Source organism: Haliotis rufescens, unplaced genomic scaffold (genome assembly GCF_023055435.1).
Source record: "Haliotis rufescens isolate VD_foot unplaced genomic scaffold, xgHalRufe1.0.p SCAF_80, whole genome shotgun sequence".
NCBI lineage: Eukaryota > Metazoa > Mollusca > Gastropoda > Lepetellida > Haliotidae > Haliotis > Haliotis rufescens.
Genome location: NW_025964373.1, coordinates 612,365 through 637,743, shown reverse-complemented (window position 1 = coordinate 637,743; position 25,379 = coordinate 612,365). Strand labels below are relative to the sequence as shown.

The window sequence follows — 25,379 nt, the reverse complement described above, 5'->3', positions numbered from 1 at the left end:
TTGCTCACAATGGAGGAAATGCCTTCAATTCCTTTTAGCCATAGTTAACATGTTCAAATAAAATATTACACACTGTTCATGGTGTAACCATTCCAAGAACAATATCTGAGGAGAAAAGTGCCACAAGTCAATTTTTATTTCAAATTTACTGAAAATACTTTTTGAATAGTCAACCGCCAGATAGAGATGATGTATCATGAATATCCCCACCATGAATATCCCCATTGCCCAACAGGTTGATATAGCACAGTGTTGAATCAAGTCTATACAAAATTATGTTAAATCATGAAATATGTCCGATTGACGCAAGGAGGAAGCCCCGATTGAAGAGTCCCGAACACGAACCAACGTCAGAAGCAACTGTGCAATGAAATAACTAGCCGCAAATAATCCACGGTCTAATAAAAAGTGAATAACTATTGACAAATATTGATGGAATCTAGTCACATATAAAAATACAGCCCCAATGAACCCCTACTCTGACCTAAATCTAGACACTTGCTAAATGCACCGATCAGATCATGATGGCCCTGTGAGCAAGAGAGGCATGGAATTAGACAGCCCAGTCAAGCATTGCAAGAAAACACAGCTACTACACATACCTTCGATGTCATTTTCCGTGTTCCTTCAACAGAACAAAGCAAAGGTATCCCACAATTCTCCTCGATGCGCTCCCACTACCGAGCCCTGCCACTTGTTAAATATGAGTAAATTACATAATCATACAAAACTCTTTGCATCGCGGTTTGGAAATGTCAAGTAAGTGGAATGGACAAGCATCCCGCAGAAGTCGTATTAGCATACAATCATCATGGTGGCCGCTCGCAGCAGGGAGGGCCTCATTACAATTAATTGGATCACTGTGTTAGTTGGGGCCATATTTTTGATTGTTGGAGTGAAAAGCACAGTGCATGAAATTTGGATAGCTTTTATTATCGACTCTCTGGTTTGTTGGTGGTGTTCAGGGCATAATGGTGCTGGGGTGAAGAAGGGGAAATTACTCCACACCGGACTGACGGAACTCAATTTCTTTGTGTCAAGATGTAACAAGATTCAGTCTTAATTAAACCAGCATCTGTCACTTGAAACAAAAGCCAATGAAAATTGAAGAGAGTTATTAACAAGTTTGAGGCATCAATTGATTAATTAGGCATCAATTAGTTCATTAATGGCATCTGGTTTTTGCTGGTTTTTTCTCACAATCAGCTGTGAATCTGAAAAAGGCGAAATTTCACTTCTTTATAATCTATGGATAGTTGCAGCAGTTGGACATGATTTCTTGTTTCTATATTCATTTGTTTTGTTGTAACTATATTTATAGTGTTATCTCCAATCATAGAGTGACAAAAGCTGGGCTAGTTCTGTGAGTACTATCTCATTTGAAAATCATCTTCTTCGTCAGTTTGGCACAATCAATAAAGACAGTTTCTCAATATTATCGCTTATGCAATATTTTTCAATAAGAGTTGTCACAACATAAAATTTAAAATCAAGGTATGAAGTTAGTTGAGGCAGGAGTCTTGCAGCAGCATCAACCCAGTAAGGTTTTCACACATTTTATCCTTATAAGAATCAACCCTGCTCTTAGGTAATATCAGCAAACACTTTAACCACTGTGCCTACCAACCGTCCCTTAAGACCCATCAAAGTGTGTTCACCTTCCATCATTTGAATTCTGATGTTTTCCAAATTATCCACAATGACACATGGGGAGATATTTTTAATAGTGCTATTATTAGTTATAGCATGAGACCATTTCAAATCATCAGCCATGTCCAAAATCCAGCATAGGGCACTTCTCTCCAGGAACAATTCAGAACTACCTGCCCCACTAGTTCCTGTGCAGCATAAAACATGGTATGAATCATCCAAGTCATCAGATTTTACTTGTCATGGAGAAAATCAAGTGTTTAAAGTAATGATCAATTTATCCATCGCAGAAAAAGGGTATTTTGTATAACAAGATTGGATTCATCTCCTTAAGTCAGCCTCAAGAAATAGTCAGTCTGGCAAGTGCTTTAGTAAACTACCACAATAATGAGAATACCTAAATAATCTACCGTCCAGCAGTGTCTCTAAACTGAAAGGGCCCTCCTGTCAACTCCTCTATATGTGGAACATGTCCGAGTGTACAGGATCCTAAACAACTATTTAATTTACATAAGAGAAGGTCATCTGTATTTCTGATGGCCATGGAGCAAGGCGAGCCACATCAATAGTATAGTCCTCTTTTAGTTGTCCTGCTTGGGGACTCCTGGTTAGACTAAGTCCTAAATTACTTTTACTTGTCTCAATAGGCATCTAAACCTCACAACATACAAGACACCCATTGGGACACCCAACAAGACACCCTACACAATACCCATTGGGACATCCTACAAGACACCCTACACAATACCCATTGGGACACCCTACAAGATACCCTACACAATACCCATTGGGACACCCAACAACACATCCTTCACAATACCCATTGGGACACCCTAAAGACATCCTACACAATACCCATTGGGACACCCTAAAGACATCCTACACAAACCCCCCATTGGGACACCCTAAAGACATCCTACACAATACCCATTGGGACACCCTACACAATACCCATTGGGACACCCAACAACACATCCTTCACAATACCCACTGGGACACCCTAAAGACATCCTACACTATACCCATTGGGACACCCTAAAGACATCCTAGTACTAGTCCGGACTGACGGACTGATGCCGTTTTATAGTGCTAGCTCACTGTGAAACCATGCCGCAGTTTAACATCAATACCCCACTCAGACACAGTATACTGACTCCGAGCCGACCAGTCCTTGTTTTAGCCCCTTAATGCCGAGTGTCAGACAGGGTAACAACAAGTACCATCTTTTAAGGTCTTATGGTTCTATCCATGAAGTCTATAGAACAGACATTCCTGAGCAATGGCTACCCCCCCCCCCCCCCCCCCCCCCCCACACACACACACACCCTAATTATCAAATGCCATGCAACTTTAAACATTACACAGAGACTAAGATCCAGTCTCACTTAAAAACCCTAAAAAACTGCTGTGGAACACAGTAGAAAGAGTGAGTAGGTTCCATTTGGCTCATTGCCTACAGTCTCAAATCGAACCAGAAACTCCCCAAGTTAGACAGTCAGGTATCGAAGAGCAATTTGGCATGAGCACTGCACCATTGGGAGAGGTTATTGTATGTCCTAATCATGTAAGTGGTTGGCAGGCTGACAGTCAGGCTTCTAGGGATTAACTGTGTCCATGAAATAGGTGTACATTTGGTGAGTGGTGAACCTCACAGCCCATACAGAATATAGAACTTCATCAGATTAATGCACAGCAAGGACTCTATACATTCATACTGCTCAACACGAACTATACAACATTACAAGATGGCAGCTTGCCAAACCTGACAATCCCATTAAAGGAGTTGCAACTAAAACTTTCAGTGCTTGTTTAAAATAAGACACTCTTAATATGGAAGATCATGACGTAGACAGAATAGTCAGCCTTGCCAAAAAAAAAATCTGATCATGTCAGACGTGAAAGGAACTGCTATTGAGTTACAATCTAACCAAGACAGTCCAATTCCATTAATCTGCTTGAAGTGATTTAGAAGGCACGTACAAATTACAGTAATCATGATGCACCCAAGCAGTGATCAGAAGCAAGCACGAAAGTCAAATTGCCTTTGTCTCAGCCCAAATGTTGAAAGATTTCAGGCGTACCTACATTGAAATACTTCAGGAGCAAACCTCAAGGATCCCATGAATCCCCTTAAGATGGAACACTGCCAGGTATACTGTGTCATATTGCTATTAAGGAGGACCTGATGTAGTTGATGCGCCCCTCACTAGGGAGTTCTAGACAAACTGTCTGTCTGCCCGACTAGCACATTCAGATTTTACTCTTACAAAATGAAATATTGGGTGAATGCCTTATTGTCAGTGCAAGACCCTATCTTTCATTTCAGCCCTGCTCGTCTTAGTGAGAAGCTTCCCAAGTCTTAGCAGCTCTCAAACTCTTAGTTAGCATCTCTGTTGCAATTCCTCAATGGACGACCACTTTACCAACACATTGAGAGATGAGACCGCCATCTGGTCAGTCTCCCACAAATGACAGGACTGGGCAGTGTCCATCGTCTGTACAGCTGTCACTAGATCAATACTCTCCTACAAACACAGTTTCCTTCAATACTTCATCATTGATGTCAACCTAATCATCGTATTGACAGGTCAAGGCCAGCACACTCTCATGAACACAGATCTCACTGTCTGGGGCATGGTTGGCCATGTTGTCAATGGAGGGCAATTTGCTGTGCAGAGTTGCATCCCTCAGGCATGACTGGATCCAAAGAATATGGAAGCGAATCAGATCGAGGGTTTTCAAGTCACACTGTATCTTTGTCTCAGTGCCATGTTTTAAAGTTATGACATTTGCTGATTGGATGCCATGAAGAAGGGTTTTGGGGGGTTTTGATGGCGGTCTGTAAATAATAGTGTCTGTACCAGACAATCCAGTGATTGACATCATCAGCATCAATCGACACAATTGGGATCGATGACATGAATCAACCAGGTCAGTGAGCCTGACCACCCGATCCCATTAGTCGCCTCTTGCGACAAGTGTAGTCGCCTTTTACGGCAAGCATGGGTTGCTGAAGACCTGTTCTACCCCGGATCTTCCCGGGGAGACAAGCATGGGTTGCTGAAGACCTTTTCTACCCTGGATCCATGAAGAAGTAAAATATTGGTGGTGGTTTGGGAGTGAGTGAGTGAGTGAGTGAGTGAGCTGCTTTTACCAGTAGGAAAGACCAAAGTGATGCAGGTACCAGATGTTTACCATTTTGGTGAAATCCATGGGCATGGTGCTGAGTAAACTTTGAAACAATCACAGCGAACCAGGGTTCCAAACCCTGATCACAGATTTCTGGAGTGCCCAAGAGACACAACTTTGGACATCAGAATCGGGGTGAACCGTGATTCGAACCCACGACCATAAGCTTCTGCACAGCGAATTGCGGCGACAGACGTGTAGGCCCCTTGGGCAACCCGTGCCCCCATCTTCTACAGAGCCCACATGAAGTAACATGGCCAAGACAACCAATCAAAATCTCAAGGTTTCCCTTCCTTGGCCAGTTAGTAGCATACGATATGCAAAGATTCCATGTCTGAAAGAGTAGAAAGCTAGCACAGCAGAAGTTTCATCTAAAAACAGCCCAAGTTTTATTGCAGTCTGTAGACCAGATCGATGCCTTAATTACTGTTTACACGCAAACGTCTTCAGCAGACTTCAACATAGATCTTGAATTCAATGCTCCCCTAAATGTGTTTCTTCTCTTTGCTCTCCTTAATTTGACCAGACAGTTCCTTAGTCGCTCCACACAGTGAAGTGAAGTCACGATCACACTGACCTTGAGCTCAGACCACTCCAGCTTGTAAAGGTCAAGCAGGTCATGTGAGGCAACCATACTTTTCAACAAAGTTTTGATACATTGCACAGGTCCACCATTATTCAAGAAATAATCAAACAGGATATTTGTATTTCAAGCACTGTTTGCCAACATCAGATTAATACACAACGTAATGGTGTGGTTCTGGGTCTGCGTATTGATTTGTATAAATCATGATGAAAGCAACTGTGAACATAGTCTGACGGCCAGATTGTGCTCTACTGGATTAACACAATATTTCAACAGTAATCTAATAAATGAACTCAGTACTTCCAGAGAGTCCCGCTGATTTCTTCCAGCCTGCCATTACCAGCTTTCATAAACAACCTAAAACCTGACTAGCAATGTGTCGAAATAGCTTATCCTTGCAACCTTTTTCCAAATTCATAAGTTCAAAATTGAATTATCTGACAGTTAAAAATGTTCAATATTTCAGAGGGGCATTAGCCTGATTGAATACAGGAAAGATAAATAGTTGCCATAATCAATAATAATCTATAAAATGTCTACTGAAGGCTGGCCTTCATTCCCAGAAGACTCTCATGGCGTCGCAAATCTTCTTATTCATGATATTCAAATCCGCAAAATGTTGGAAAAGCTCTGTCAGAAACCCTAGCACGGTATTAAATGCTGAAAACTCCCCATTGGCACACTTTGCAACGGGAATCCCGACAGCCCCTCAATTTCCATGGAAACTACCTAGCGACCCATCAGATGGTTGCCATGGCAATGAGTTTATAACTATTGATTATGTGGATGGTGATGCTGCAGTAATATTGGCAGAAATCAATAATTTAACAAGTACACTACGTCACATTCCTGCCACCGCCTCCAAGGGAAGAGCACAGCACGTGGCGCAGCATAGCAGAGGTGTTCTTGAACACGTTAAAAGCCACTTGTACCTCGGGTTGTGACCTGCCATGAACACCCTGGGAGCAGGACACTCCTGCCACAGCTGCATACATCAGTGTTGTTAGCATCAGATCAATTGTGTTGAGGGGCAGAAATTGAAATAATTGTTTCCTTTGAAAACTTGTGTTTTAATTCCTTTCATTTGTAAAGTTTTTCAATGAAGAGGAATTGTATTCAACAGTCTTTCAATTTCCATTTGTCAAAAATGACTTTTATATAATAAAACAGACAGAGAAAATACATATTAAATCATTATTTTGAAGGTTGCAAGGAAAAACTCTCTTAGCATGTACTGTCAATCTATTGAGCTTTTGTAACGACAATGGTATCAAAGCCACATTGTTGCTTGAACTATTCCAATTTGGGTGTTCTTTAACTTCTTTTGAGTAATATGAACATAACTCAGATTACTGTATAATTATCTCTGAAATAATCTGCTGATTTCTAATTTCTGCATGATTTTTTTTACAACTCATCTGCATACATTGTGATATATATCTGCAACTACAATCCTGATTTGTCTATCTAAAATATAGGACTAACATTAGAGATGGACTTCATGAATCAGTAATGTATCCTTCATTTAAAGTTTGTTCAATAAAACCAGCATAAATAAAAAATCTTCAAAAGAATGAACCTTAGAAAAAATAATTGAAAAAAATAAAAAAATATGACAGCTCAAAACCAGATTTTCCAGTAACATAACTAACTTGACGTGCCACATCAGATGTAAAAGTCATTTTCAATTCAACTTTTCAAATGAAAAGACCAGATCTTCAATGAACACTTTTTATAACCAGATAGTGTAATTACATCCTAAACCTGTGTACTTCAGTACGGATACGTGGACATGGTATTTCCGGTGTTAAGTGCTCACAGTAATGTCTTTGCTCCGGGGGGGGGGGGGGGAACATTTAAAGTCACTGTATGCGTGGATTATGCACCCCCCCACTCTATACAGCTGTAGTATCTGGAAAATAAGTGTGCACTATACACGAGAAAATGTGGTAATGGCTTTTAGACAATGACTTTACTGGCCAGCTTCTTAGTTTGTTGGCTCTGTAAACTCCTTGCTGCAGTTAATGTCATGTGTCTATGTATACTGGCCTTGGACCATCATGGCTTAGTTTGTTGTTTAACACTGCACTCAGCAATATTTCAGCTATATGACAGCAGTGTGTAAATAATTGTGTCTGGACCAGACAATCCAGTGATTGACATCAGGAACATCAATCTATGCAATTGGGATGCATTAACATGCATCAACCAAGTCAGCAACCTTGACAACTAGCTTGACCACCTGATCCCGTTAGTCACCTCTTACAACAAGCATAGTCGCCTTTTACAGTTGCTGAAGACCTATTCTATCCCGGATCGACCATGATGACATTTCCATATATGTAAGTGAAGGCTGCTTGAGTCCTTATAATGAACATTACACTTAAAATATTATTTATCATATATTAAAAGGAAATCATATCAAATGACACTAAATGTACTAACTGCATACAATCCATTACCGTCACAGACATGTCACCATATAATACAATCCATTACCGTCAGTGTCACCATACAATACAATCCATTACCGTCACAGTGTCACCATACAATACAATACGATACGATACGATACGATACGATACGATACGATACGATACGATACAATACAATACGATACAATACGATGTTGACATGATCAGTGCATATAAAATTAACTGGCTTATCTTAAAATTCTGTTATCATATCAGTTCTGTTTTTACTCCTCTACATATTTTGGCAACACCTTCCAATATGACGGTAACTGTTTCTGTAGCCCTTTCAACGAGTAACCTTTATGCTCCCCAGCCCTGTGTTACTAAGTGCTAGCTTAGACATGATGAATGGGCCATTAGCCACTACTACACAAGGCATTCCTGTCATCAGCCATAATCAGGACGCATATCAAAACATCCTTGCCATTTGAGTGAGTTTACTAGTATTTCATTTTTGTCACACTTTTTCTCTTTAGTGTGGGAGGAAATCCTGAAGTGATGCAGGTCTTAGACGTTCTTACTCTTCTGTCAAACCCAAGAGTAACGGCACTGTGATGACAAACCAAGGATCAGATGAGAACTTAGTACACTATTATCATGATTATACCTGGACGTCACACACAAACAATACCTCAATGTCACACACACAATTATACCTGGACGTCACACACAAACAATACCTCAACGTCACACACAAACAATACCTCAACGTCACACACAAACAATACCTCAACGTCACACACACAATTATACCTGAACGTCACACACAAATAATACCTGGACGTCACACACACTATTATACCTGGACGTCACACACAAACAATACCTGGACGTCACACACACTATTATACCTGGACGTCGCACACAAACAATACCTCAACGTCACACACACAATTATACCTGGACGTCACACACAAACAATACCTCAACGTCACACACACTATTATACCTGGACGTCACACACAAACAATACCTGGAAGTCACACACAAACAATACCTTGACATCACACACACTATTATACCTGGACGTCACACACAAACAATACCCTGACGTTACACACTATTATACCTGGACGTCACACACAAACAATACCTGGACGTCACACACAAACAATACCTCGACGTCACACACAAACAATACCTCGACGTCACACACAAACAATACCTCGACGTCACACACAAACAATACCTCGACGTCACAAACAATGAACAAGACACACAACAAACATACAATTTATTATCAGTAACTGTGAAACAGGATAGACCAAGATTTCATTTTTCTTATAAACATTTTCAGATCATGCAGCTTCATAAAAATCTGTTGTCCTCTGACTGAGGTCTGTTGACTGAGGTCAGTTGACTGAAGTGTCAAAGTGATGGCTTTTGAAATTGTTTCAAATGTATACTTTACAAGTTTAAGTTCCTTAAATAGCTCTACAATCTCTCGTGACTTGCATACTACCTTGTGGAAAGAATTTCTGAAATTCCATTTAACATTTACAATGAAATACAATACAGAGGTCTCAAACCAAGGAACTGGGGGACAAAGAGAAGAGCACATTGGGGAAGTGAAGAGGCAGGAGTGGGGGGGGGAGGAGGAGAGATTTGGGAGTGCAAAGTGAGTGAAGCAGAAGGGCCAAAGCGAAGCCTCGGGAAAAGAGTTTGGGTCTTATGGCCACACTATCCACTATTTAGATGGACAGGGGTGAGGTATAGACTAAAGGGCATAGTGCAGCTCACAAGGTTCATGGCCACACTATCCACTATTTAGATGGACAGGGGTGAGGTATAGACTAAAGGGCATAGTGCAGCTCACAAGGTTCATGGCCACACTATCAACTATTTAGATGGACAGGGGTGAGGTATAGACTAAAGGGCATAGTGCAGCTCACAAGGTTCATGGCTACACTATCCATTATTTAGATGGACAGGGGTGAGGTATAGACTAAAGGGCATAGTGCCGCTCACAAGGTTCATGGCCACACTATTCACTATTTAGATGGACAGGGGTGAGGTATAGACTAAAGGGCATAGTGCAGCTCACAAGGTTCATGGCCACACTATCCACTATTTAGATGGACAGGGGTGAGGTATAGACTAAAGGGCATAGTGCAGCTCACAAGGTTCATGGCTACACTGTCCACTATTTAGATGGACAGGGGTGAGGTATAGACTAAAGGGCATAGTGCCGCTCACAAGGTTCATGGACACACTATTCACTATTTAGATGGACAGGGGTGAGGTATAGACTAAAGGGCATAGTGCAGCTCACAAGGTTCATGGCCACACTATCCACTATTTAGATGGACAGGGGTGAGGTATAGACTAAAGGGCATAGTGCAGCTCACAAGGTTCATGGCTACACTGTCCACTATTTAGATGGACAGGGGTGAGGTATAGACTAAAGGGCATAGTGCAGCTCACAAGGTTCATGGCTACACTGTCCACTATTTAGATGGACAGGGGTGAGGTATAGACTAAAGGGCATAGTGCAGCTCACAAGGTTCATGGCCACACTATCCACTATTTAGATGGACAGGGGTGAGGTATAGACTAAAGGGCATAGTGCAGCTCACAAGGTTCATGGCTACACTGTCCACTATTTAGATGGACAGGGGTGAGGTATAGACTAAAGGGCATAGTGCAGCTCACAAGGTTCATGGCTACACTGTCCACTATAGTACAGACGGAGGGGGGACAGTGACAGAGTCATAGAGTAGCCCACAACGTTCCCTGCCACACTTTCCACTATCCAGGTGTGTAGCGGGGGAGGAGGGGGTTACAAATGGAGGGGAGACAGTAACAGAGTCATAGAGTCGGTCACAACGTTCCCTGCCACACTATCCACTATCCAGGTGTGTAGCGGGGGAGGAGGGGGTTACAGACGGAGGGGAGACAGTGACAGAGTCATAGAGTAGCCCACAACATTCCCTGCCACACTATCCAGGTGTGTAGCGGGGGGGGGGGGGGGGGGTGTACAGACAGAGGGGAGACAGTAACAGAGTCACAGAGTCGGTCACAACGTTCATGGCCACATCACCAACCATATATAAGACAGGAGGTAGACACGGTTACCTCTCTAGAATGACCATGTGGACGTCGGTCAGGACTAGGGTGGTCCTGGAAGGAATCCCTGAGCTCCTGGTGTGACGGCCGACGAGGCTGACCCTCAAGGACGTAGTGAGACGATGTTGATGTAAATATGGTCGTCATATTTGAAACTTATAATTCCAAGTCGAAGCAATGGTATGAACTGATTATAATATGCAATGGTCAGTTGCCGTCATGCATTGTACAACACATGGTCACTCTGTGTCCAGCTTGTGACACGACCAGCAATCGAATGGAGCAAATCCAATCAATCGCAAAGCTAGTGGTTAGTCCCAAGATGGCATCAACTCGTTATTGTCCCGTGTCGCTGCTGTCCTCCTGGATGCCACTGACAACGCTGATCACTCATGGACTTCTGTGTAAGTGGCTGCCCGTCTCTGTCCAGCAAATATTCTCGTACACTGATAAGGCTGCCGAAACACGGGGTGAGTCATCGCTGTCGCCATTAGCATAAATCTCTCTTCAACCCACAACCTGTATCACCAAGTGGGAGCAGGGTGGATGAAATTAGCGCACTAATCAATTACACATCGATGGCATATACTCTAGGACCCTGACCTAATCACACGTCATTCAACACCACGAAGCATAGCGCCAGGCTGACTTCTTGTCCTCTCAGTCGACCAGTCATTCCAGTGGTGTTCATTACAATCAGTGGTGGCTGGGAGTTGGGATTTGTTAATCTCAATCATTCTCAGTTTTTGTTGACTGACCATTTTTGAATTCCTCATTGAAATGTCTGCCAAACAACGAACACGCAGGAAATACATTTTCATGAAATAATTCTGGGAAATCGATGAAGATGCAAATATCATTTGTCATATTGAGACACACCATCAGCAGACTACAAGGATGTGTCAATAACAGCAATGGTAAATTTCTCGTCATGCAGTGAATTGACAAGAGAAAAACAATTCTGACAGCTTCATTTGCCAGATTTCCAATATGCTGCGAACTCCGGGGTAGAATAGGTCTTCAGCAATCCATGCTTGTCTACACCCGTGAAGATCCGGGGTAGAATAGGTCTTCAGCAACCCATGCTTGCCATAAAAGGTAACTTTGCTTGTGGTAAGAGGCGACTAACAGGATCGGGTGGTCAGGCTCACTGTCTTGTATGATGTATGTATCCCATTTATGTGGATCGATGCTAAGATGACGTCAATCACTGGATTGTCTGAATCGGACTCGATTATGTACAGGCTGCCATCACATAGCTGGAATATTGCTGAGAGCAGCATTAAACACCAAAAAACCAAAAAAACAATAAACAACAAACAAACAAACAATTTGCTGCATTTGACCAACTTCTCTAGCCAGAGCCCCAGACAGCGGTTCAGAACCTGCCTTAACACCATCGCAAACCTTGCATCCTAATGTTTCTGATCCAAACAACACATTACAGATACTATACATATTGCCCTCTAGACATAATAGTATGACATTTTATTTCAGCTGAACTTTCTTAAAATGATTAAAAAAAACTTTCAAGAACATTAGACTTCAAATAATAAGAACAAGATATTATTTTTTTGCCTTAAACTTCTTCAATGCAGTACAAATATTCCAAAATTATAGATTTTGAGTAATTTAAACCACATTTGCCACGAACAATTCTGAGATATCACTTTCATTTAGTTATTCTAAAATAAGTTCCTAAACTTATACAATCCTTATATTTCTCTTTGTATATTGACATCACATACTAGTAACAATAATAAATTACATAACAGAGTACAGGGATGTATGCAATATTAACCATTATTCCTGAACGCCAGGCCACTTAAACCAGAGCTGATATCATTCTTGTGTCCACCCAGCAGCGCACTGATAGTAATGGCCAATTTCTCAAACGGCTGATGAGGGATTTGGGGCTCTCAGATGCACAATATTGGTCAGGTATTGGTTTAGCTTCCTTCAAAGCTTGTTCTTGAGGTTGAATTTAGGCTAATATGCTGCATGAATATTGTCAGTTCGGCCTAGATGACATTTCATATTGTCTGGGTCAGTGTTTGGATGGGGAGGCTGACCCTGGCAGACGATGATTATCATGCAAACATTCATTATTGAAAACACTGCCAAACACGCTGGTGTGTTATTGATCATGTGACAACTTAAGCTTAGCTTTCGATTTGTAGTCAGAAAAAGTGTGGGTGTTGTTTCAAATTATCCAAGTTTTGCAGAAGTTAATACGGCACCTACCCATTCCCCGAACCAGACAGAACATTAAACATGCACAATAGCATGGTCATTTGCATTTGATGCACAGAATATTTTTCTGAACCAATTTAAATAAGCATAAACAGCGTTAGAAATTGGCACTAGTCCTGTAGTCCTTACCAAACTGCCCAATGGTAAAGGTATCCTAAGGACTAGTAGAAATTGGCCAATTTTAAGGGTTTTGCTGTATGTTATCATTATGAGGACTAGTGGACAAAAACTGTTAGTTTCTACCCCTGATAAAGACTTTTGACACATTAATGAACTGAGCAACTAAGAAGTACAAACAAGCATCTTGTCATCTGTTTAAATGACATATTAGAATTGTTATTAGTAACCAATTTAAGATACTCCCATGATGAATCATTCAAAGCAAACTGACCAAGGACAATCGTCATGACAACCAGAAATTCAAAGCTCTATCACAGTTCCCACTTCCGTCATATCACTGTGGTATCCTTATATTCCCTGATATTTCTCTGAAAGTTTGTCTTCATCCATCTGGTCAAAGAAGTCTGAGTGGATCTCATCCATTACTCCTTGTAACGTTTCACTAGGTGATGTGATGACGGTGCTTGCGACACTGGCGTGATGAAGGTGCTTGTGACACTGGCGTGATGAAGGTGCTTGTGACACTGGCGTGATGAAGGTGCTAGCACCTGTAACGTTTCACTAGGTGCTTGTGACACTGGCGTGATGAAGGTGCTAGCACCTGTAACGTTTCACTAGGTGCTTGTGACACTGGCGTAATGAAGGTGCTAGCACCTGTAACGTTTCACTAGGTGCTTGTGACCCTGGCGTGATGAAGGTGCTTGTGACACTGGCGTGATGAAGGTGCTAGCACCTGTACAAGTCACCACTGATGCCATGGCTTCTAACATGACTATCATATGGTCAAGATGAGGTTTAGTAATTCCTCCATATTTCCTTTCTTCTCTGAACTGAATTTGTTTAATAAATTACACAATTAATTTTCCAGTCAAGTCCAGAGTTAGTGAGAGAAAGGGACACTCAAATAGGCTCGACATTTATACACATTAGAAATTGAAGCCATTTCTACAGGGATACATTTTCTAACATTTCTAACAATTTGGAGAGTGATTTATAAACACATGCTCCTGATGTGGTCCGCCATACAATCGACTCAGATTTCTTACTTCTGTGGAAAGGGTTTTGTTGCTTTTATTAACAGGAAATGAAAAACAAGCATCCATAGTTTCTCTTTCAGGGTTCATCTCCTAACAATGTCTCACTCTTACAATACAGATTTTCCTCAAGATAGGGTGTTTTTTGAGAACTACGTCAAATAAAAGAGCACAAGATTCTGTCACGACGATCAACAAGAGAACACATGTTAAATGAACATTGATTCTCGTCACCGCACTCTTCAACGTGACACAAATAGCAAAGGGAACAGCGAGAATTGACAACAGCTCTCCACATTGCAACGTTACCAAATAGCAAAACGATCCCGCATAAAGAAGTACAGGTGTTTCTGTGAAACTCTTTAAATCAATGTTTCCACTGGCATCATTACTATGGCAACAGGCTGCAGCTAACCAGTACCAGTATGTGTGCATTTTCCATTAAGCACTCTCCTGGGAGGATGGTTAATGGAGTATAGAGCTACTGGCTTAAAACACATTGACAAGCTGCAGAGGTGTACAAATAATTCACTATGGATCCATATGAAGAATAGGGTAGTATTGATGATAAAAGAGAATATAATTGTTTCTGAAATATTAAACATATATTTGTGAAATCTAAATGTTGAAATATTTTAATTGCAACAAGTCATTAAACCGAAATATCCTTGTGAGTTGGTGAACCACAGAAGCCCAGGTATGGTGCAGACAAACCAAGGATATTAATCAAGGAGAATCTTGGAATCGAACCCAGGTCATGGAATACTGGCCCACTTTACGGCCACAACTACGTTGTAAATAGCATCTCTGAGCTACGTGAGTTGTATACCACGTATTCCTGTAACACCTTCTTGTGTACTAACAATGAGACCCTGTGAAGATCTGGGGTAGAACAGGTCTTCAGCAACCCATGCTTGCCCTAAAAGGCGACTATGCTTGTTGTAAGAGGCGACTAAAAGGATCAGGTGGTCAGACTCGCTGACTTGATTGATTGTCGTCATTATCCTAAATGTGTTGGATCAATGCTCAAGATGTCAATCACTGGATTGTCTGGTCGAGACTCGATTATTTACAGGCCGCCGTCATATTACTGGAATATTGCCGAGTGCAGCTTTAACAAACAAACAAAACTAACAATGACATGTGCTGTGCTGTGCTCCACAGTACTAGGATGCTGCAACAGCATCCGCATGGTTGGCTAGGTTCTGACATAATCGATTGCGACCCAGACAATCGTCCTATATTACACAGTAGCTAGTGATTCCAGGAATGGTGGTTCCTGGAAGCTGATAGCACAGAGTTATTGCCATGTACGGGCATATCGTGTCAGGCATCAACATTCATGTCATTGTACAGTTGGTAGGAGAATGTGTGTCTGAGGGACGGAGTGGGTAGACAACTGTGGAGTGAGTGAATGGCAAAGTGATTCAGAGAGGGTGTATGTGGGTGACAGAGGGGAGAAAATGGGTTTTTGATATTGTTGCAATATATCAGCCATGTCACAGCAACCTACACTATGCTCTTTAATCCAGGGCAGAGAACACAGTAAGGCCTAGTGATTAAATATAATTAAAAATAGGATAGATATTAATGCATGGTTTTCTTTTTATACACAAAATTGGAGCCTTATTGGAGAACTACTGTAAAGTTGGCAGAATATTTTCCTGTTTCTTCTGTCACGAACAGTAAGTACCACTGAAAAAGTTCCATTCATCACCTTATGTTAGGATCGGTGAGGAAATCACAACCATACTTCTTGTAGTGTTTGCAATATTCCACTACACTGGAGGTCTTCTACAGTATTTGAATCTAGGGCCCCGTAAATCTTTACCATTTAACATGAGGTTATGGCCAGGACCTCTGACTTCCATGTTTAATTCAAACACTGGTGCCCATCTTTGTTTTGTTTGTTTGCCGTTTAACGCCACAATCAGCAATATTCCAGCTATATGACGTCTGTCTGTAAATAACTGAATCTGGACCAGACAATCCAGTGATTGACGTGATGAGCATTGATCTACGCAATTGGGATACGATGACATGCATCAACCAAGTCAGCGAGCCTGACCACCTGGTCCCTTTAATCGCCTCTTATGACAAGTATAGTCGCCTTTTATGGCAAGCATGGGTTGCTGAAGACCTATTCTACCCCGGATCTTCACCCATCTGAACAGTAGGGTAATCGGGATACCTGATGCATAAGCACTGGTAACATTCACACACGGTTCCATGAATTGTGTACCATAACAAGATCAACCACAAGCACTGGTCTTGTGGAGACCCCATGTCCAAGGTGACCACCAAGGTCATAAGCCAAAGATATCAGCTTGAGCAGCATCCAGTCAGTCTCGGGGCTGTGTGGAGCATCATCTGTGTGTACACCCAGTGAAGAACCAAGTCAAATAGCTATTTGTTTTGTCCACAAACCTTAAGAGGTAATGTCCACTGGATTATTTCCAAGAACAACAACGCCCACCCCTGCTGATCATACTGGCCAGAAGTTGAACACTTGAACTCCCAATCTTAAACATAGGCTTACAAGAGTTGTAGCTAAGATTGCTTTGTTGAAGAGGGCCCAGGATAATGAATGTGAAATAGTTGTCCATGCCCCATGCGACAAAGCGATCTTAGTGCTGCAACTCTTGTGAGTTTATTTTAAACTGACTGACTCTGTGGTCTAGTGGTAGAGTGTCTGAAGGTCAGGGGGGTCTGATCAACGGCTGCATCATACCAAAAGACGTTAAAAGATGGTACTTGTTGTTACCCTGTCTGTCTGTTAAGGGGCTACAACAAGAACTGGTCGGCTGGGAGTCAGTATACTGTGTCTGAGTGGGGTATTCATGTGAAACTGCGGCATGGTATTTCGAACACAGTAAAACTTGACAATAAGAAATTTCTACATGCCCAAAATTGTCTGCAGATCAGGTGAAGAAGACATTTTCCAAAATAATTTTAATGCATTCTTTAGATCAATCTAAATTTTATCAGTGAGGGGGTGTAATTATTTCCTTGTCCCCCCTTGGAGCTGGGCGGGATTAGGAGATAGTTTCATTGTTTGGAGGTTGTTCATAGTGTCCTCAACTGGCAGTATATATTCTAAAATGGTGTAAAACATCTTTCCGTCTTCTTGAGGTAGGCTTAGAACACGTACCCTACTTACATCCTTGTAACTACATCAACAGCACAAAGAAGTGCCGAAAGGCAAAAGTTTCCACATAAACACTCATTTTCTTCTCTTAAAGTCCAGTGACAGTAAATGGAACTTGGCATTTTGTTACATTCTATTAGCAGGGGAAGAAAAACTCTTGCAAACTTTACGCAATCATCGTTGAAACATAACAAGTTACTTATCAACTCACTGAGTCAATACTCTGGTGGTGCTGGTCGAAGAGTACATGTTTTGTTGCATACAGGGAAAATACACGCTTCTCATGCATCTAACTAAAAACAGTAGCGACAGATGCTGTGAAGAGAACAAAACCAATCCAATTACAAAGACATTCACACTGACATCACTGTATGGAAGACAACTTAAACTTGTGGACAAAGATGCTTGTACATATTCCAAATGAAGCTGATCAGCAAGACTATGGATTTGTTTGTTTGTTTGTTTGTTGTTTAACGCTGCACTCAACAAGATTTCAGCTATAGGACAGCGGTCTGTAAATAATCAAGTCTGGACCAGACAATCCAGTGATTGACATCATGAACATTGATCCATGCAACTTGGATACAATGACATGCAATAACCAAGTCAGCGAGCCTTACCAACCCAATCCCGTTAGTTGCCTCTTACAGCTACCTATGGAGATATGACAAATGTGTTGCAGGATGTTTGGTTAAATCACCAGCAGACTTAGAAATTTATTTTTAGAATACTAGTCCAGAGGACTTATGTTAAGATTATTTCACAGCCTCAAATGCTTCAAGTCAATGAGGACGACCATCATTGGAATTTTACTTGTACTCAGCACAATTTAGTAGTCATGAATCTAGTGTTAGCAGAAGCGTGAAGGCTGCATCTGGAGGCCAAGCAGGCCAAGGTTCATAATTGGGCAAAAGTGGGATTAAAACCCCTGAGCAGTGGATCCTGATAGAGCTAACGTGGCCAAGGGAGGCACCTCACGTCCATGATTAGTGCACTGATATAGTGACGTGCATGCATGAGTGCGTGCATGTGTGCATCCATACTGATGCTGATTTATAGTGCTAGCACACTAAGATATCATCACAGTTTACTGACTCCCAGCCGACCAGTGTAACACGAATACCCCACTCAGACACAGTATACTGACTCCCAGCCGACCAGTGTAACACGAATACCCCACTCAGACACAGTATACTGACTCCCAGCCGACCAGTCCTTGTTTGAGCCCCTTTATGCCAAGCGCCAGACAGGGTAACAACAAGTACCATATTTCCTCGCCCTCTGGATGGGCGCTTTACACCAACGTGGACCACATAGAAAATCAGAAGCAAATCTCAAGAAAAGACAAGAAAGAATATACGTGTCATATCAGACTGAGGAAGAATCCCTTAAAAAGCACCTGGGTCCTGTTCCTCAAAGCAATCTTGGCGCTACCATTGTCGTAAGTCGGTAAAAGTATGGGAGTTAGTGCTTTGTTTTTATCAGAAAGAAATCAGACGGAGCAGGAAATCCTTCAACAACAACTGTTGTTGTTCTGCACCTGATGACTGGCAGATGCAACAACACTGTTCCGTCGTGTCGTTTGAAGGAGATATCTGTAGGAACATCATAACTTTCTGCTTGGCAAAATGGATATTTTTGTCTCTTGAACTGAACACATCTCCATTTCTGATTCCTATCTGACTCACACTCCAGTAACAAGCCATTCTATCAGGTCAGTCCTGTTTCCTCTAGACCATGCTGGCCATATTCAACATATCATACCGCTCCCCTTCCCTCTGCCTGGTCCCAGGATATCAAAGACGTATCAATCTTCATTTTCCTTTGCATAATGAACTATTTCTGGAAGCTGTATTTATCAGGCTGATCTGTTTATTACATGTGTAGTAAGGGAGGTAAACATGCTTTTAATGCAAACTCTCTGGAAACATAAATAAATAATTATTTTGGAAAATATTTGTTTGTTTGTTCACTGACGTCGCACTCAGTAATATTCCAGCTATATGATGGAGGTCTGTAAAGATGGTAAATAGTTGTGTCTGGACACTCCAGTAGTTGACATTATGAGCATAGATCTATACAACTGGAACATGATGACATGCATCAACAATGTCAATGAGCCAGACCACCCAGTCCCGTTAGTCGCCTCTTACGACATGCATAGCCGCTTTTTAAGGTAGGCATGGGTTGCTGAAGACCAATTTTAACCCAGATCTTCAAAGGGTTTTTAAAAAAAAAAAAAAAAATCAGCAAGCATTGCAATGTATTGCATCAATTGAACAGGATGGCTGCAACTTCCAGTATTGCCATGCATCTGCAGCCTGACTGGTCACATGGACAAGCCTACCTCTACTGGGAAATGTCTGCAACCACGAGACAAAATCAATATGCTTCCTAAAGCATGGAAGTGCCGTTAATAAGGCAGGAGGGGTTGTCTCCCTTGCAACACCATTCTTGGAATGCCTGATGAGTTCCTGGAGATAAAATCTCGAGCATGAAGTAATTAATGATAGAGTTATCTTCACCAGCCTGACAGAATGTGTCAGATTGTAATCAAGTATGACAGAGTGGTATTACTTTCACACAGCAACATAGAGTCACTGGTCGACCCTGTTTTTAGCGTTTCTAAAACAATGGCAGATTATTCCAAATGTTTCCAAATTACCTCATCCAAGACTTTATCTTTTTCATAAATCTAGGTAATTGAGACAATAATAATTTGAATTCTTTGTCATTGCTTGAATTATTTGTACTCAAAATAAGAACTTGCTGATTGCAACTGAAATGGAGGTTCTATAGGGCCTCCTTAACACAATCACTCTTGTATTTAGGCACTTCATCCAAGTGATTAAGTTTCCAGTGGGTAATATACATCTGGAAAAAAGGCTATAAATTTCCATATAAAACAGTCGTTTGTTTATAATCATATCCTGTATTAATTTTTATAAAAATGTTTGCTTTTGTTTACAATGTGATTTGTATCGCTCTCATACTGAAAGACGTCAATTGTCTAATAACACATTTTGTAACTATTTGTAACATGTACAAATACATACAATGTTTATTTACAAATTTACCATCAGCCAGAGGTGGTATCTTACATATACAATAATTTCCAAAAGTAACATGGCAGGTGAGATGTATGAAAATAAAGACTGACAGGTATACGGCCGCATATCTTCCTGCAAGTGATGGATCAGACATCGAGCCACAGATATAGTATAATATTTTACGGATTCATTTTTTTCCTGTTCTCTAAAAAACCCACATCAAACATCTATTTGCTGAATCAACTTTGAAATAAACTTTAAGACTTTGTAAGATACTATTTCAAATTAGGAATCTGTCAATCATTCTGTTAAGCCATCAAATCAATCATCCAGTAGAAATGCAAGAATTAATTCTGACCAAACACAAAAAATAACATTTCCCATGGAGAAAGAATACTCATCTTGCAAATTGGACAGAATATTGAATCTTCCTGACCGCTGGTTAAGCTGAGAGGATAAAAGCCATTCTAAAATCCCTGAGTCGGCAAAACTAATGAATTTGTGTTTGCTTTTTTCCCTAAACATGCAGGAAATTGATTGTAGGATCAGTTTGGGAGGACTGCTCACGTCTCAGTTTCAGACGGTATTGATCTTAAAGGTACCTTCATCAATCAGTATTACCTTGCTGATGCACAAGACAAGCATGGGTGAGAGAGTATTCATGACATGAATAAACAGGAAGCTTTGAATCCCTATATGACATAGTCATGCCATAATCGATGAAAACAAAACCTAATCCTACTTTCGGTTCAGCCACCCTGGAACTCTGATGTTCAAAAGTATTGGAAATGTTCTTCATGTCACAGGACCATTCTATTTCTACCATCAAGTTTATGACATTTTTGCCTGAAAATCCTCCCTGATGGGAGTCATTAAGATCTCTAGGGAACTTGTATACACATATATATCCCAGCTAATGACCATCAACGTATGATAGACTACACGTAGGGGAGGTTGGTGTGTGGCATCTACTTCAAGCAGGGCTGCCTCCTTCTGGTGATGACCTTGAGACATGCAAGACCGCGATACATCATCGCAAGTCCATCATCACTGAATCCATCGTCATGACAAACTCTTGTATGATGTCACATTGTAATAACCTGTCTACATCACATTCTTTCTGAGAAATTCGAGAAATGCTAATTCATTATGTAGCCTTCTTTAAAATAATTGTTTCTTCTAGACTTTGTTTAGTTTAAATCTAGACTTGCCTAGGCTTTTAAATATATATATATTGGCGCAGGACTTCCCTCGAATTCAGCAGGAATGAATGAGTGATGGAATAGGGTTCTACGTCATGAAACACGTCAACAATATTTCAGCAACCTTGGCACAGTTGCAAAGCATGATCTTAGCATGAAACTTCTGTACATTAACAAATACTGACAGTAGTCATAGTGCTAAGACCGCTAAGACCGCTGTGCTAAGACCGCTGTGCTAAGACCGCTGTGTACAAGTGAGTCCAGGGCCCCATTCCACAAGTCACAACCAGCGGTAAGTAAATAGGTCTTGTCCAGATTTTTCAATTGTAAAAATATATATTTATTTTTAAATATTATCAGCAAGATGAGGAGGACTGGTTAACAAGAAGTTAAGGCCTTTCCAAGCCTTTGTGAAACCCTGTGCTATCACTGAAACCATCCTTGTTGGAGGCCCCATGTCCTGCAGACAGTCTGTGGCAGCCTACACCGCCCTGGAAGTACAGGAGACAATAATGATCACGGCAGACACAATGCTGTTTGCCCTTTACCATAATGACCTTCAGGAACGGTGCTGCAGTATCTGTCAACCTCACAGCACACCCTACACCGTCGTCATGAAGTCACTGCATCCACATCCCTTGTCTACACAGAGTATAACTTTCCCCTTCTCAGCTCTAGCAGCCTATACTCATCCTATACAGCTCTAGCAGCCTATACTCATCCCCTTCTCAGCTCTAGTAGCCTATACTCATCCCCTTCTCAGCTCTAGTAGCCTATACTCATCCCCTTCTCAGCTCAAGCAGCCTATACTCATCCTATACAGCTCTAGCAGCCTATACTCATCCCCTTCTCAGCTCTAGTAGCCTATACTCATCCCCTTCTCAGCTCTAGTAGCCTATACTCATCCCCTTCTCAGCTCTAGCAGGCAATACTCATCCCCTTCTCAGCTCTAGCAGCCAATACTCATCCTATACTCAGCTCTAGCAGCCTAAACTCATCCTATACTCAGCTCCGTAAATTAATCACTGTAATGGTGCTGAGGATTTTTTTCATTTTTTCTGTAAGTAAAAAATTAGTTAAAATTGAAACATTAAAGGGTTAAATTTTCATATCTGAAGATAAGGTCAGTAGATCTCATAAAAATATAATAGCCCGGGTCACCATATGTATATATATGGGTCTCGGTCTGCACTGTTGCTCACTGACGTAACACGGAAAGGTTCCAACAACACTCACTTGCCTTCAATTCAGATGCAATTGAAATATCACATTCATGTTTGTGCACTGAAGGTCATTTCTTACTGTCAACCTACAGTCGTACGGTATATTACACAGGCAGCACTGATTCCCTTGTGCTCCGCACCTACTTAGATATAATCAATGAAAAACTAAAACCAACATTCCAGTCATCAGGCGACCATTGACTGCAAGGTTGTGATGACCTGTCAACTATGTGGGGCAGTGTTAAAAACGTTATTATTCGCTGTTGTCTAACCACTCTGAGCTCCACATCTACACGCCCACATGACCACACCACGGTGTTGTCTAACCACTCTGAGCTCCACATCTACACGCCCACATGACCACACCTCGGTGTTGATCAACGACCCCAACAAAGGAGACCATGTATACATCTCACCTACAAAACCAACAGGTGGACCTTGGACAAACGGCAAACACTGACCATTTGCTGCCCATTCACAGCGACAAGTCGCAGTTGAACTGACAATTCTCGGCCTCTCGCCGATTACAGAGTCAGCTCAATCAGCCGTACAACATAATGTCAGCCACACTCAAACCCACGGCTTCTGTAGTTTGGGTATCAATCATTGCCCCTGTCAGGTTTCAAACCTCCATACCTTGGAGACAACGCGTCACTGCACATCCTCTCTTCTTAAACTCATTTTGAATGAATGATTAGTTTTACATATTTGACTAAACACCCACACACTATGAAAGGTTAAGCCCAGATTAAATCATAGTTGATGAAATCTTTTTTACACAATAAATTTTCCATTCGTTTTTTCTAATTCTGATTAATGTTGAACATGGCTGGCGAGACTTGCCATTCTTTATAATATGGATTGGTCTTGATTAAAAAATGCAGACATTCCATAGTCATGATGTAGGACGAGGGTCCAGTCCTGTTCAATCCCTCCATCACAGAGCTATCAATCAGCAACTTTTTTCACTCATTTGGAGGGGGCGGTCAGGTAGCCTAGCAGTTAAAGTGTTCGCTCGTCATGCCGAAGACCCGGGTTCGATTCCCAACATGGATACAATGTGGGACACCCATTTCTTGTGTATTGCCGGAATATTGCAAAAAAAAACATACTCACTCACTCACTCACTCACTCACTCACTTGGAATTAAACCAATGTATACCCATAGCCAGACAATCAACTATTGTCATGACAGAAATTGGGTGTTCTTCTTTTGAGTAGTATATATGCTTCTACTCAGCGTGTATGGCACCACACCCACAATATTATGGGTTGAGCATTAGAAATCAAAATACCCAGACATCTCAACGGTCGTACTGAAACTGTGCCCCTCTGTATGTTGCCCAGGCCTAATAAACTGTGGCAGTGTCTCTGTTTAGTGAGAGTACATGTGGCTACAGTAAGATTTATATGCATCACCAAAAACAAAAAAATGTTACTGTTTAAACAACTTGACTCAATCATGCTAGACAGCCCATTTCCCGAAGACTCCTACCATTTTAACAAGTTTAACCTTCCACATTGTTGGAAACATAGGAATCAGAACAGAGCCATATTTTGTTTAAAGTTTAGTAAAATTGAAAGTACTGAGTTTACAGTGAGGAGATTAAGAGTCGGCACTTCTCTAAAGTTAAGACAGTAATTGTTGAGTTTTGTTGGCTGTCCATTAATTAGTGGTGCCATTAAGTAGTGGCGCCATTATAGCCCTGCCTACAGGTATTAGCAGACCATTAACTGTTAAGGGATTGTCCCGATCAATCAGAATTGACTGACGTAACAACCAATCGATGTATCAATGCACAGCTAACTTCTGATCAAACCCTAGTGGGACCCTGGTGAGCTTAGTTTCCTGGGACTGAGGCCACAGAGTTGATCCATGTGGTCTTATCCTAAAGACATGGGCGCTCATAATAGTAACCACTGGTTTATCTGGCCCAGATTCAAATATGTATAGGCTTCCGTGATAAAGCTGTCATATCGCTGACCGTAGTCTCAATAAAACTGGGTTCCGTCTAAGCACAAACGATCATAGCTAAAATATTGTCATAATTGCATAATAATATTTTCCTCAGATATATATTTTCCAGATGCTTTTTAAAACACATCAGGACTTACAGTATTATACACCATGTCTGAATACATTTAACCGTATGTTGGGTATATTTCTAGATGCAAGACATACGTATTGTAAAAATTATACCTGAGGGATTCTTTGACCGAAGTACTTGAATTCAAAAGAGCAGTCTGATTGGTTTGTCGTATACATAACATTCATCGATAGGGGGACGAGTCTTCTTGCACGTTACAGAAAGGGGTGAGTGGTGACGAATGTAAAATACCAACAAAACAAACAAATCTGATTGTTCTATGGAATGTAAACAATT

General features: G+C 41.3%; 1 protein-coding gene across 48 annotated transcripts in view; it reads right to left on the bottom strand.

The window, feature by feature from the left end:
• The window catches only part of LOC124137436 (titin-like), a 228,112-nt gene that overhangs the window by 176,380 nt on the left and 26,353 nt on the right, over positions 1–25,379 (bottom strand). Inside the window, exon 1 of one of the 48 annotated variants that reach the window (XM_048390036.1) lies at positions 603–722. The exons of the other annotated variants lie outside the window; for them this stretch is intronic. Coding sequence (XP_048245993.1) covers positions 603–614 — 12 coding nt within the window. The 5' untranslated portion in view covers positions 615–722. Of the gene's footprint in view, positions 1–602; positions 723–25,379 lie in introns of those variants that run through there. 48 annotated transcript variants of the gene reach the window in all.